General features: G+C 43.3%; 1 protein-coding gene across 1 annotated transcript in view; it reads left to right on the top strand.

Moving 5' to 3' along the window:
- apc2 (APC regulator of WNT signaling pathway 2) overlaps positions 1-13,293 on the top strand; it is a 183,502-nt gene that overhangs the window by 108,055 nt on the left and 62,154 nt on the right. Inside the window, exon 7 of the mRNA XM_080213150.1 lies at positions 7,400-7,477. Coding sequence (XP_080069276.1) covers positions 7,400-7,477 — 78 coding nt within the window. The remainder of the gene's footprint in view (positions 1-7,399; positions 7,478-13,293) is intronic.

Below are 13,293 nucleotides of genomic sequence, written 5' to 3'. Positions count from 1 at the left end.
TATGCCCATTCAAATAATAACCTGCCTTCCTATTTTTGCTACTGAAGTGGCATTTATCCACATTATGCTGCGTCTCCCGTGCATATGCTCACACACTCAGCCTGTCCAAATCATGCTGAAGCGTCTCTGCATCCTGCTCACATCTCACTATATTGTCACAATGGGCTTGAGTTCTCCCAAGGCATATGCCCACATGCATTAATGTTGCTGCAACGGGGACACAGATTTAGGAATGAGGTAGGAGGCTTAGAGACAGTTTGAGGGGAATCTTTCATCCAGTGGGGACCTGTAACTTCTGCAAGGGTGGCAGATGGAGAAAACTTTATAACATTTAAGAATTTCTTGGATATGCCCTTTTAAGTGTCACAACCTACAAGTCTACAAACTGAGAGATGGGAAGTGAGATTGGGCTGGATGACATGAAGGACTGAATTGCCTCCTTGCATTCTGTAAATCTCTGTTTCCTTTTTTTCATTCGTGGGATGTAGCTGTCACTGACTGGGCCAACATTTATTGCCTGTCCCTGAGGGCACTTAGGAGTCACCCTCATTGCTGTGGGTCTGAAGTCACATAGAGACCAGACCAGGTACAGACAACAGATTTCCCTTCCGTAAGGGACATTAGTGAAACAGATAGGTTTTTACAACAATCGGCAACAGTTTCACCACCTTCATTAGACTTTTGATTCCAGATTTTTATTGAATTTTTCACCAACAGTCGTAGGGGGATTCGAACTCGGATCTCTGGAGCATTCCCTGGGGTCCTCCGTATTCCTAGCGCAGTGACAATATCACTATGCCACTGCTTTCTATGCTATAATGGCAGCTTAGATCAGTTCATGACCATCCAAGAAAGTCTGTTGTGGAGGAAAATAAGTCAGGATGCGCAAATTCATAGAGTGTGAAGTTGAGAATTTGGTGAGTAAGGGAATTTGGGGGGAGAAGAGGAGCAGGAAAGTGATTGGGTGCATATTTTACTCATTTATCTTCCAAATGTCAGGTAATTTATTAATAATTGTGAAGTTTTATTCGTATTAGTACTAGCATGAATAAACTTCATTGAGAGTAGTAGGGTTTATTAATTATAAATTAATTAAGGAAATAATAAATGAATTAAAACATAGTAAAGATGTCAGGGCAGCAGAATGTGGGAGCACGTGCACACCAGTGTGATCCAGGGCAAGCACACCTCTCATAAATGTTAGTGGGTCAGAACCATTGAGCTAGAGACAGAGTGCAGACACTGTGATGCACCATGGAGGGTGCAAGTTACCTGGGTAATTGTTCCAGGTAACCCTTAGGTTAGGGCCTGTGGTCAGGGACAGGAAAGTCAGCCTGCAAGATAAGGGGATCGAGAAGGTGGAAGTTTTTTATTTATTCGTGGGACATGGGCGTCACTGGCTGGCCAGCATTTCTTGCCTGTCCCTAGCTGCCCTTGAGAAGGTATGGTGAGCTGTCTTCTTGAATTGCTGCAGTCCACGCAGATTGAGTCAATGTTGTTAGGGAGGGAATTCCAGGATTTTAACCCAGTGACTGTGACTGAATGGCGATAGATTTCCAGGTCAGGGCAGTGAGTGGCGTGGAGGGGAACTTGCAGGTGGTGGCGTCCCCATGTACCTGCTGCCCTTATCCTTCGAGATGGATGTGAAGGAGCCTCGGCCATCACAAATGTCCAATGTGTTCAAAATTCTTGCTCCTTGCGGGGATGAAAGCAGGTGCTGCTGGGTAGATAAGTGAACTGACCATGTCACCATGATACAGGAAGCCACTCACCGAGGGTGGGGGGGATAAATAGGAATGTATTGATAGTAAGGGCAGGATAGTTGAGGGATACGCATCATCCTCTGCAGTTGAGCGGGTGAGTCCAGATGGCTGTGTTGCCTGTCCAGCAGAGTTCGGAACATCTGCTTGGTCGGGGTTGGAGAGGAATTTGAAGTGGGAGGGGGAGGATCCAGTTGTCATGGTCCATGTTGGTATCATCCACGTAAATAGATGGGGGGAGGTGATGGCCTAGTGGTATTATCGCTAGACTATTAATCCAAAAACTCAGCTGATGACCTGAGTTCAAGTCCCCCCATGGCAAATGGTAAAATTTGTATTCAATAAAAAAATATCTGGAATTAAGTATCTACTAATGACCATGAAATCATTGTCAATTGCTGGAAAAACCCACCTGGTTCACTAACATCCTTTAGGGAAGGAAATCTGCTGTCCTTACCTTGTCTGGCCTACATGTTACTCCAGAGCCACAGCAACATGGTTGACTCTCAACTGCTTTTTGAAATGGCCTAGCATCTATTCAGATCAGAGGCAACTAGGGATGGGCAATAAATGCTGGCCAGCCAGCGATGCCCATGTCCCACATATGAATAAATAAAAAAAAAGGAAATGTGTTCTGTTTAGGGATTATGAGCATCTGGAGGCTAAATTAAAAAGCAGTACCTCAAAGGTAATAAACTTTGGATTGTTATCTGAGCAATTTTTTGCAGGGCAAATAGGGTTAGAGAGATGGACACATGGTTTCAGAGATTTTTGTGGGAGAAACAGGTTTGATTCATGGACACTGGCAGCTGTCCTAGGGAAACGGACAGCTATTCCATTGCGATGGATTTCACCTGATCTGTGCTGGAATGAGTGTTCTGGTGAGGTATCCAACTAGGGCAGTAGAGAGAGCTTTATACTAAATAGTTGGGAAAAAGAACTTGTGAGTGAAAATGTAGTAAATCCTGAATGTCGTGGGATCCACCACTTCTCTTTTCAGTGTCCAAAAAGATAGCAGGGAAGGTCAGCAGCACAGCCTGTGGGCTACACTCAGCTTTTCCAGCCCAAGCTGGCACTCTGGAAAAAAATGAGAAAATTCTCGTCAATGGTTTTTTTATTCTTTCATGGGATGTGGCACGCCACTGGCTGGGCCAACATTTATTGCCCATCCCCGAGGGCAGTTAAGAGTCAACCACATTGCTGTGGAACTGGAGTCACATATAGGCCAGACTTGATAAGGACGGCAGATTTGATTTGGTTTATTAATATCACATATTAATATACGGTGAAAAGTATTATTTTTTTCGCGCTATACAGACAAAACAAGAGAAGGAAATGAGAGAGTGCAGAGTGTAGTGTTACAGTCATAGCTAGGGTGTAGAGAAAGATCAACCTAATGCAAGGTAAGTCCATTCAAAAGTCTGATAGCAGCAGGGAAGAAGCCGTTCTTGAATCAGTTGGTATGTGACCTCAGACTTTTGTATCTTTTTCTTGACGGAAGAAGATGGACGAGAGAACGTCTAAGATATGTGGGGGCTTCGATTATGCTGGCTGCTTTGCCGACGCATCGAAAGTGTAGCCAGAGTCAATGGATGGTTTACGCAATGGATTGGTCTACATTCACAACCTTTTGTAGTTTCTTGCAGTCTTGGGCAGAGCAGGAGCCCATACCAAGCTGTGATACAACCAGAAAGAATGCTTTCTGTGGTGCATCTGCAACAGTTGGTGCTGATATGCCAAATTTCCTTTTTCTTCTGAGAAAGTAGAAGTGAGTGGGCTTTTTTAACTACAGTGTCGGCATGGGGGGACCAGGACAGGTTGTTGGTGATCCGGACACATAAAACCTTGAAGCTCTCAATCCTTTCTACTTTGTCCCCAGACAGGGGCATGTTCTCCTTTACACTTCCTGAAGTCAATGACAATCTCCTTCGTTTGTTGACATTGAGTGAGAGATCGTTGTTGCCACATCAGTTCACCAGATTTTCTATCTGATACCTGTACTGTGTCTCATCATTGTTTGAGATCCGATCCGCTACGGTGATGTTGTCAGCAAACTTGAAAATCGAATTGGAGGGGAATTTGGCCACACCTCCTTCCTTCCCTAAAGGACATCAGTGAACCAGATGGATTTTTTATGACAATTGACAATAGTTTCATGGTCATTAGTAGACTTTTAATTCCAGCTTTTTTCATTGAATTCAGATTCCATCATCTGCTGTAGTGGGATTCGAACCTGGGTCCCCAGAGCATTACCATGGGTCCCTGGATTACTATAGTGTAACTGTAGTACAATTAAAATATCTAATGGAGCCGCTGCATCAGTCAAGAGTGTGAGCGAAGCAGACAGCCGGGGATTCAGCTTATATAAAAGTCTAGTCAGGGTAATTTCTCGAGTGTGCAATGATAGAGCTTTAGTTCCATGTTAATATCACTGTGTATCTGAACTGGCAGTTATCCAATTGAATCACTCTGTTTCCTCTTCTGAGTCGATGGACTTAGTTCTTCCACTTGAAAAAGCCGGATAACAGTATAGCGAATCTAAACATTAAAAATACAAAGAAGGAAGTTTTCACCAGGTGCTGAATTTCATTGGAATTCTTAACTTTGTGATAGGAAAGTTCCATTTGAACATTACTCAGCTAAAATGTTACTAACTAATCCTTGCTAGGGGAGCCTTTGGCCTAGTGGTATTATGAGATTATTAATCTAGAAACTCAGTTAATGTCGCGGGATCTGGGTTCAAATCCTGAGATAGCAGATGGTGTAATTTGAATTCAATAAAAATACCTGGAATGAAGAATCTACTGATTACCATAAAACTATTTTTGATTGTCGTAAAAGCCAATCTGGTTCACTAATGATCTTTAGGGAAGGAAATCTGCCATCCTTTCTTGGTGCCTGGTTTATGTGTCACTCCAGAACCACACCAGAGAGTGGCTGACTCTCAACTGCCCTCTAAAATGGCCTAGCAGGTCACTCAGTTCAAGGGACAATTAGGGATGGGCAGTAAATACTGCCCAACCACAATGTCCATGTTCCATGAATGAATAAAAAACTGAGCTATGTTTCCATGTCTGCCAATATGACATTGGAAACTAAAGGTAGTCCCTAATCCAGCGTTCCTGGTGAGGAGCAGAGCTCTCAGGATTTGTTGGCTGGGAAGTCACGGGCCATCAATGTAGGAAATCCCATCCATTATTCAAATAGATGGAACGGTCAGTATCCATTGGTTCTCCGTTTCACACAGGAGCCATCCCGCATAAGGTGGATCAGTCTTCAGGAACGAATCATTTATAAACTCTTGTAATGTCCACCTGCATGAAACTCCTCATTGTATTTTACAGATTCCTAAAGCTTTGGTGCATCTCATAGAGTCATAGAATCCATACAGTGCAGAAGGAGGTCCATCAGTTCTGGCTGCACAAAATCCCACCAAAGCCACATCCCCATAGCCGCACATATTTACCCTGCTAGTCCCCCTGACACTAAGGGGCAATTTAGCATGGCCTATCAACTTAATCCGCGTATCTTTGGACTGTGGGAGGAAACCGGAGCACCCGGAGCAAACCCACAAAGACACGGGAAGAAAGTGCAAACTCTGTACAGACAATCACCTAAGGCTAGAATTGAACCCAGGTCCCTGGAACTGTGGTAACCACTGTGCTACTGTGCCACCCTATGCTGTTCAGATCCAGAATATGACAACTGATTCCTCAGCCTTCTTCAATGATTATAACTTCAAACATGCCCCCCCCAGAAAAAACTTGGATATTTCATTTAGTATTCTTGAAAAAAGACACACATTGTCGAAGCTTTGCAAGAATACCAAATTATGAAAGGTGGAACAATTCATACTACATGAGAAGAGAATGATGATTTGTAGAGATGTTGGCATGGAGAGTGCACCAGTTTACTTATAAATGACAGTTAACTGCCAAGCTTTGTTTACATTCAAACCAGGCAGGTTGACTCTGGTCAAGACATGAGCTAGGGAATAACTGCCACCTACTTTGTTTAATTGAGTAAGGCACATACATGTTCTTCCTGTTGGCAAGGGACTGGCTCTGTGTGTTAATATATGTAGCTCCTAACATACATAAGTGCATCACACTGTGAGGCCTGACTGATAATCTTAACTTGGTTGTCAGCACAATTCTTAGCACATCCAGGATTGTTTAACAAATATTATCCAATCATAGAATGGATCTAATGTTGGAAACTTTGTTTTGAGTTTTACTGGTTGGGTACAGTCACTTTGTTACAAACAGCCAAAGGAACAGACTGAAAAGATCCAGCGGTCTTCAGAGCGTACAACCTATTCAACTAGCATCACACTGGCACTGAAATTCTTATACTACATTATTCATACTTTGGGCGACACACGTAAATATCTTTGACTTAATGGCAGCATCCTATTACAGCAAATACCACTCAGCTCTCAGAACACCTCTCTGCTCACGCAGTATAAATTGTTGTTGGCTTCATAATTTGGTATTCTTCTGAATTGACTTGATGACAATTCTGAGCCATAATTCTGATGACGATGATTGGGCAGCACAATGGCACGGTGGTTAGCACTGCTGCCTCACAGCGCCAGGAACCTGGGTTCAATTCCGGCCTTGGGTCACTGTCTGTATGGAGTTTGCACATTCTCCCCATATCTGCGTGGGTTTCCTCCAGGTGCTCTGGCTTCCTCCCACAGTCCAAAGATGTGCAGGTTAGATGGATTGGCAATGCTAAATTGACCCAAGTGTCAAGAGGATTGGCAAGGTAAGAGTGTGATGGGGACTGGGTGGGATTGTGGTCAGTACAGACTCAATAGGCTGAATGGCCTCCTTCTGTACTGTAGGGATTCTATGATTCTATGCATGCAAGATGAAAATCTTCAGCTATGTTCAAGTTCTGTCCTACCAAGGTGCTATTTATGATTAATTTAGCTTGTTAAGGGCAACTTCAGTTATCCAATTACTAACACTGGCCACCATTTGCGTATAAGTCATTATTCATGAATGGCTGAAGCAAATTGGCAGATGGTCAGAAGGATAAAGAGGTCCTTCAGGAAAATAATGTCCGTTCTAATGTCCTTTCCACAAGGAAAGTCAAAGCCTTCCCTTATATCCCCCACCCTGCCCAGCACACCTCCCCCCAGTAAGGCCCTTCACAAACTCCCCGAAAATTGGTCATGTTCTTTTCAAGATGGTGTTGACTTGAGCGTTATTGGAGCTGGCGAGTGGAGAGGATTCCATTATATTCCTGACTTGTGCCTTTTAGATGGTGGACAGGCTTTGGGGAGCCAGGAGGTGAGTTACCTGCCACAGAATTCCTAGCCTCTGACCTGCTCCTGGAGCCACTCTATTTGAATAGCTACTCTACCGTTGATGATTTTATTGTGGGGCTAGCACTTATCAGTGCAGTTTTGTGGTGATTGGATATTCAGACACTTGGATCACCATAACAACTAAGAACATGAACTCTGGTTATTACTTCCCTCCGCAGTTGAGACTAATAAATCATATTGTTACCCCAGCTAAGACCAAATAACACAGGATGGGCTAGAAATTGGAGCTCAAATTTTCTAGTCGAACACTTGGCACTTTGAAGAAAAACCCATTGCTTTATGTTACTTCTTTTCCTGACAGGCGCGAATGAACCGGATCCAACAGATTGAAAAGGAAATTCTTCAGCTCCAGCAGAAGGGACGTCAAGCAGAGGCAGAGGTCAGATTCAAAGACATTGCCATATTTTTGTAAAGCCGGTTATGAAGTAATAACTAGAAACTAGAAGATACCCATAAAAAGCAAGGCTGTTTATTTCAATCAAAAGTCTACCTGACCTTGGGTACAAAGCTGGATTTGGTTTACATCTCAGGGGCTGAACCTGGAGACTGGATTGCAATATTCAACTCACTGAATGCATTATTCATCAGATTATACTTTGTGAGAGTTGTAAAAACATTTTCCCACCAAATGGCATCATATCTTTAGTTGCGTTGTTACTTTTAAATGATACGTGATGAAGAGTTCGATAAGATGGGATTTGAAGTATATTATATTTGTTCCCTGTGACACATATGACTGAGTTTGTGTTGGATAATTTTCAATGCTGCAAAGTGTTTTTACAATTGCATTTACTGCCCTATTTCTACCAGGAACATAGATATTTCTGCACGTGCACTTAGTTGGTCAATGGTACAAAACTTGAGTGTTGCTGAAAAAAGAGACAGGCTGAAGTTTTTTGCCTTGCACTCATCAGAATAGCTTGCAAGAAATTAGCAAACTGTAACAGGGAGACTACAATTTATACTGCATGAAACATAATGCAGGACACTGCAATCAGCACTCTATTCTCATGCAGTAGTTTAGAAAAGTTTTGATAACATGTGCATTTCTTGCCTGCTATTTTTCACACTGTCTAATGCAAATTTGTGATGTATTTCACATCCATAACACAATAACAAATCACTGTTCAAAAACATTGCAAGTCACAAATGACAACCAAATTTGTAACTACCTGATTATGTTACACAAGGACAAATCAACTAAATGTTTAAGAGGTATTTACATGAGCACTTGAAATGTCATTGCATGAAAGGCTATGGACCAAGTGCTGAAAAAGGAGATTTGAGTAGAAAGGTGCTTAATGGCCAGCACAGATTCAGTGGGCCGAAGGGCCTCTTTCTGTAAAACTCGATGGGTAGGATTTTCTGGCCATGTTCATTCCAAAACCGAAAATCCCTGAATCCAGGTCCTGGAGCTGTGAGGCAGCAGTACTAACCACTGTGCCACCCATGAAGGCACAGCTATCAATGGTGGAGCAGTTAAATTAACGATGCTCAAGAGACCAGAATTGGAATGATGCACTGAGATCTCAGAAAGTTGTAGGACATGGATTTGGAGGGGGTGCTGAATCCATGGAAGGATTTCAAAATAAGGATGAGAATTTTAAAATCAAGGCTTACGTATCAACAGACTTCTCATCAGCATAGTTTCCCAGCCTCAGTATGAACTTATGTGAGCTTTATGGGTGGGATTTTCCAGCTAATCCCGCCAACAAGATTTTCTGGTCACAACAATGGTGAACTCCTGACTGTGGGTTCCCCCCTGCAACAGAGGGTGTAAACAACAGAAATCCTGTTCCTGCTCTGCCCAAGATCGCAAGAAGCTACAAAAGGTCATGAATGTAGCCCAATCCATCACGTAAACCAGCCTCCCATCCATTGACTCTGTCTACACTTCTCACTGCCTCGGAAAAACAGCCAGCACAATCAAGGACCCCACACGTCCCGGACATTCTCTCTTCCACCTTCTTCCGAAGGAAAAAGATACAAAAGTCTGAGGACATGTACCAACCGACTCAGGAACAGCTTCTTCCTGCTGCCATCAGACTTTTGATTGGACCTACCTCATGTTAAGTTGATCATTCTCTACATCCTAGCTTTGACTGTAACGCTATATTCTGCACCCTCTCCTTTCCTTCTCTATGAATGGTATGTTCTGTCCGTATAGAGCGCAAAAAAAATTACTTTTCACTGTTAATACATGTGACTGTAATAAATCAAATCAAATCAAAAACCTGCTGATGCAGCAGGTCTGGGAGATTCCACCATCAGCCAGTGGTGGGGATCCCACCAAATTGTTCTATTTCATATACAAAAATCAGTCAAAAATTGTTACCCCGTCCTTCCAGGGAGATCTTGTATGAACTCGTTGCCAAATTCCTCCCTATAATTAATTGGGCATTGCATGGAATAACACCCTGAAATTGTTACAGCGACTGATCCTCTGACTCACTGTGAGTCTCACCTTCGGAGAACTGAAACAAAAATAGGAAAATGCTGGAAATATTCAGCAGGTCAGGCAGTACCTCCAAAGAGAGCAGAGTTAATGGCTGGAATTCTCTGACCTCACCCCTGGTGGGGATTCTCCAGTCCCGTGAAGAGGCCACATGGTAGCACCATGGTTAGCACTGCTGCTTCGAACCTGGGTTTGATTCCTGGCTTGGATCACTGTCTGTGTGGGAATTTGCACTCTCTCCATGTCTCTGTGGGTTTCCTCTGGGTTCTCCGCTTTCCTCCCACAGCCTGAAAGACGTACTGGTTAGGTGCATTGACCCAAACAGGTGCTGGAGTGTTGCAACCAGGAGAATTTCACAGTAACTTCATTGCAGTATTAATGTAAGCCTTACTTATGACTAATAAATAAACCTTAAAAAAGAATGGAGTTTTGGCTAAGCACCCAATTCTCCATTCTCACTGGTAGTGGTAATGGGGCGAACGAGATTGGAGAATTTAGCCAACATTTAAGGTCATTGTTCTTGCATCAGCATCTTTGGAGACTTGATAGAAGTTCCTGGTGTCAAATGCACATTCATTATATTTCCGAAGTGACTCTTTGTTATCGATGCAAAATAAACTTAGAAAGGGGAGGGACAAAGTAGAAATGGTCAAGAGCTTCAAGCTTTTAGGTGCGTTAAGTTGATCTTTCTCTACACCCTAACTATGACTACATTCTACACTGTCTCATTTCCTCCTCTATAAATGGTATGCTTTGTATAGCGCGCAAGAAACTGTATATTAATACATGTGACAATAATAAATCAAATCAAATCAAATCAAAAACCTGCTGATGCAGCAGGTCTGGGAGATTTCACCACCAACAATCTATCCTGGTTCCCCCCCATGCTGACACTATAGTTAAGAAAGCCCAACAACACCTCTACTTTCTCAGGAGCCTAAGGAAATCTGGCATGTCAGCTATGACTCTCACCAACCTTTGCAGATGCACCATAGGGAGCATTCTTTCTGGTTGTGTCATAGCTCGGTATGGCTCCTGCTCTGTCCAAGACTGCAAGAAATGACAAAGGGTTGTGAACAAAGCCCAGCCATTCACTCAAACCAACCTCCCATCCATTGACATTGTCTACACTTCCCGCTGCTTCGGAAAAGCAGCCAGCATAATAATGAATCAAATCAAATCAAGCGGCAGTCTCAGAGGAGGGGGAGGTCACCACCTCGTCAGCTGTTTCTTTGACTCCCAATGGGGGCCATAACACACAGTTTAGGGAAGTGCCGTTCTAAGGAGTGAGTTAAATAGAGGTGGAGAGCTTTAGGGGGGAAATCCTGGAAGTTGGGGCTGTGACAGCTGTAGGTATGGTTGCCAGTCATGAGGTTAAGGGAATCAAGGGATGCCCAAAATTCCGGGAATGCGATGTGTGGGTCAAGTGGATTGGCCATGCTAAATTGACCCTCGTGTCAGGGGGATTGGCAGGGTAAATGTGTGGGGTTACAGGAATAGGGCCTGGGTGGGATTGTGGTTGGTGCAGACTCAATGGGCCAAATGGCCTCCTTCTGCACTGTAGGGATTCTATGATTCTATAAATTTGTCTCCAGTCTGCCATTTGTATTTGGGAATGATGCATAAAGATGAGATGCCGGGGGCTAATGTACAGAAAATGCGATGGGATAAAGTAAAGAATAAAGAAAATTACAGCACAGGAGCAGGCCCTGTAAGCCAGCACTGACCATGCTGTCCAAATGAACTAAAAAACCCCCCACCCTTCCGGGGACCGTATCCCTCTATTCCATCTTATTCATGTATTTATCCAGATGCCCCTTAAAACTCACTACCATATCTGCTTCCACCACCGCCCCGACAGCGAGTTCCGGGTACCCACCGCCTTCTGTATAAAAATCTTGCCTCCTACATCTCCTTTAAACCCTGCCCCTCGCATCTTAAACCTGTGCCCTCTAGTAATTGACTCTTCCACCCTGGGAAAAAGCTTCTGACTATCCACTCTGTCCATGCTCCTCATAATCTTGTAGACTTTTATCAGTTCTCCAGAGGTTGGAGAACAAAGTTTCTCCGATCTCTCCTCATTGTTAATGCCCTCCATGCCAGGCAACATCCTGGTAAATCTTTTCTGTACTCTCTCCAAAGCCTTCATACCCTTCTGGTAGTGTGGCGACCAGAATTGAATACTATATTCCAAATGTGGTCTAACTAAGGTTCTATAAAGCTGCAACATGACTTGTCAATTTTTAAACTCAGTGTCCCAGCCGATGAAGGCAAGCATGCCGTATGCCTTCTTGACTATCTTCTCCATCTGCATTGCCACTTTCAGTGACCTGTATATCTGTACACGCAGATCCCTTTGCCTATCAATACTCTAAAGGTTTCTGCCATTTACTGTATAGTTCCAATCTTTATTAGATCTTCCAAAATGTAATACTTCACATTTGTCCAGATTAAAATGTATTTATTAGTCACAAGTAGCCTTACATTCACACTGCAATGAAGTTACTGTGAAAATCCCCTTATTACCACAATCTGACGCCTATTTGGGTACACTGAGGGAGAATTTAGCATGGCCAATGCACTTAACCAGCATGTCTTTGGACTCTGGGAGGAAACCCATGCAGACACAGGGAGAATGTGCAAACTCTACACAGACAGTGACCCAAGCCAGGAATCAAACACAGGTCCCTGGCGCTGTGAGGCAGCAATGCTAACCACCATGCCACCTCAAATTAAACAGAAATTGCCTCTGAGTCATTTGCATATTGAAACTATGAATGGGAGTGATTAGTTTATTTTTCAAAGAAGCGTGATCACAACTTGAAGAGTCTTTACAGCCAGCCCACTTCCTGAAGTAGCTGTGGCATCCTATTCCACCACTACAGAAATAACTTGTCCTTGTTTAAGTGTGACTAACAAAGATTAAAAAAAAACACAAACAACAGGTCAGAGACAAACAGAGAAATTTAGTATTTAAATGAAATGATTTTATTGGCTTTGAATATGTACACAGATGTGATTGCTACATGTGGATTATCAGCTACTGATTGGTCCATTAAATATCTGCATTGGTAAATAAGGTCTGTGTGTATTCCCATTTGGAACTGTACTACACACAACTAATTCACATAGCATTGCTCAACTCTGTATATCTCAACTGGGTGTTATAGTGGTTATGGTACTGGGTTTGTGGTACTGGGACTATGTTACAGTCACTTGATTGGTCTGAGATTAATTAAAGTTTAGACCATAGAACCCTACAGTGCAGAAAGAGGCCCTTCGGCCCATCGAGTCTGCACTGACCACCATCCCATCCAGGCCCCACCTGCATATCCCTACATATTTTACCCACTAATCCCTCCAAACTAAACATCCTAGTACACTACGGGGCAATTTTAGCATGGCCAGTCAAACCAACTCACACATCTTTGGACTGTGGGAGGAAACCGGAGCACCCGGAGGAAACCCACACAGACATGAGGAGAACACGCAAAGTTTATTAATGTCACAAGCCAGCTTACGTTAACAATGCAATGAAGTTACCTGTGAAAATCCCCTAATTGCCACACTCCGGAACCTGCTTGGGTACACTGAGAAAGAATTTAGCCTGGCCAATGTATCGAACTAACCAGCAAATCTTTGCAGACTGTGGATGGAAGCTGGAGAACCCAGAGGAAATCCACGCAGATATGGGGAGAACATGCAAACTCTGCACAGACAGTTACCCAAGCTGGATATTG

Source organism: Carcharhinus amblyrhynchos, chromosome 26, assembly GCF_965287045.1.
Source record: "Carcharhinus amblyrhynchos chromosome 26, sCarAmb.v2.hapA, whole genome shotgun sequence".
NCBI lineage: Eukaryota > Metazoa > Chordata > Chondrichthyes > Carcharhiniformes > Carcharhinidae > Carcharhinus > Carcharhinus amblyrhynchos.
Note: the sequence above shows the minus strand (reverse complement) of the source record. Positions and strands in the feature narration are given on the sequence as shown.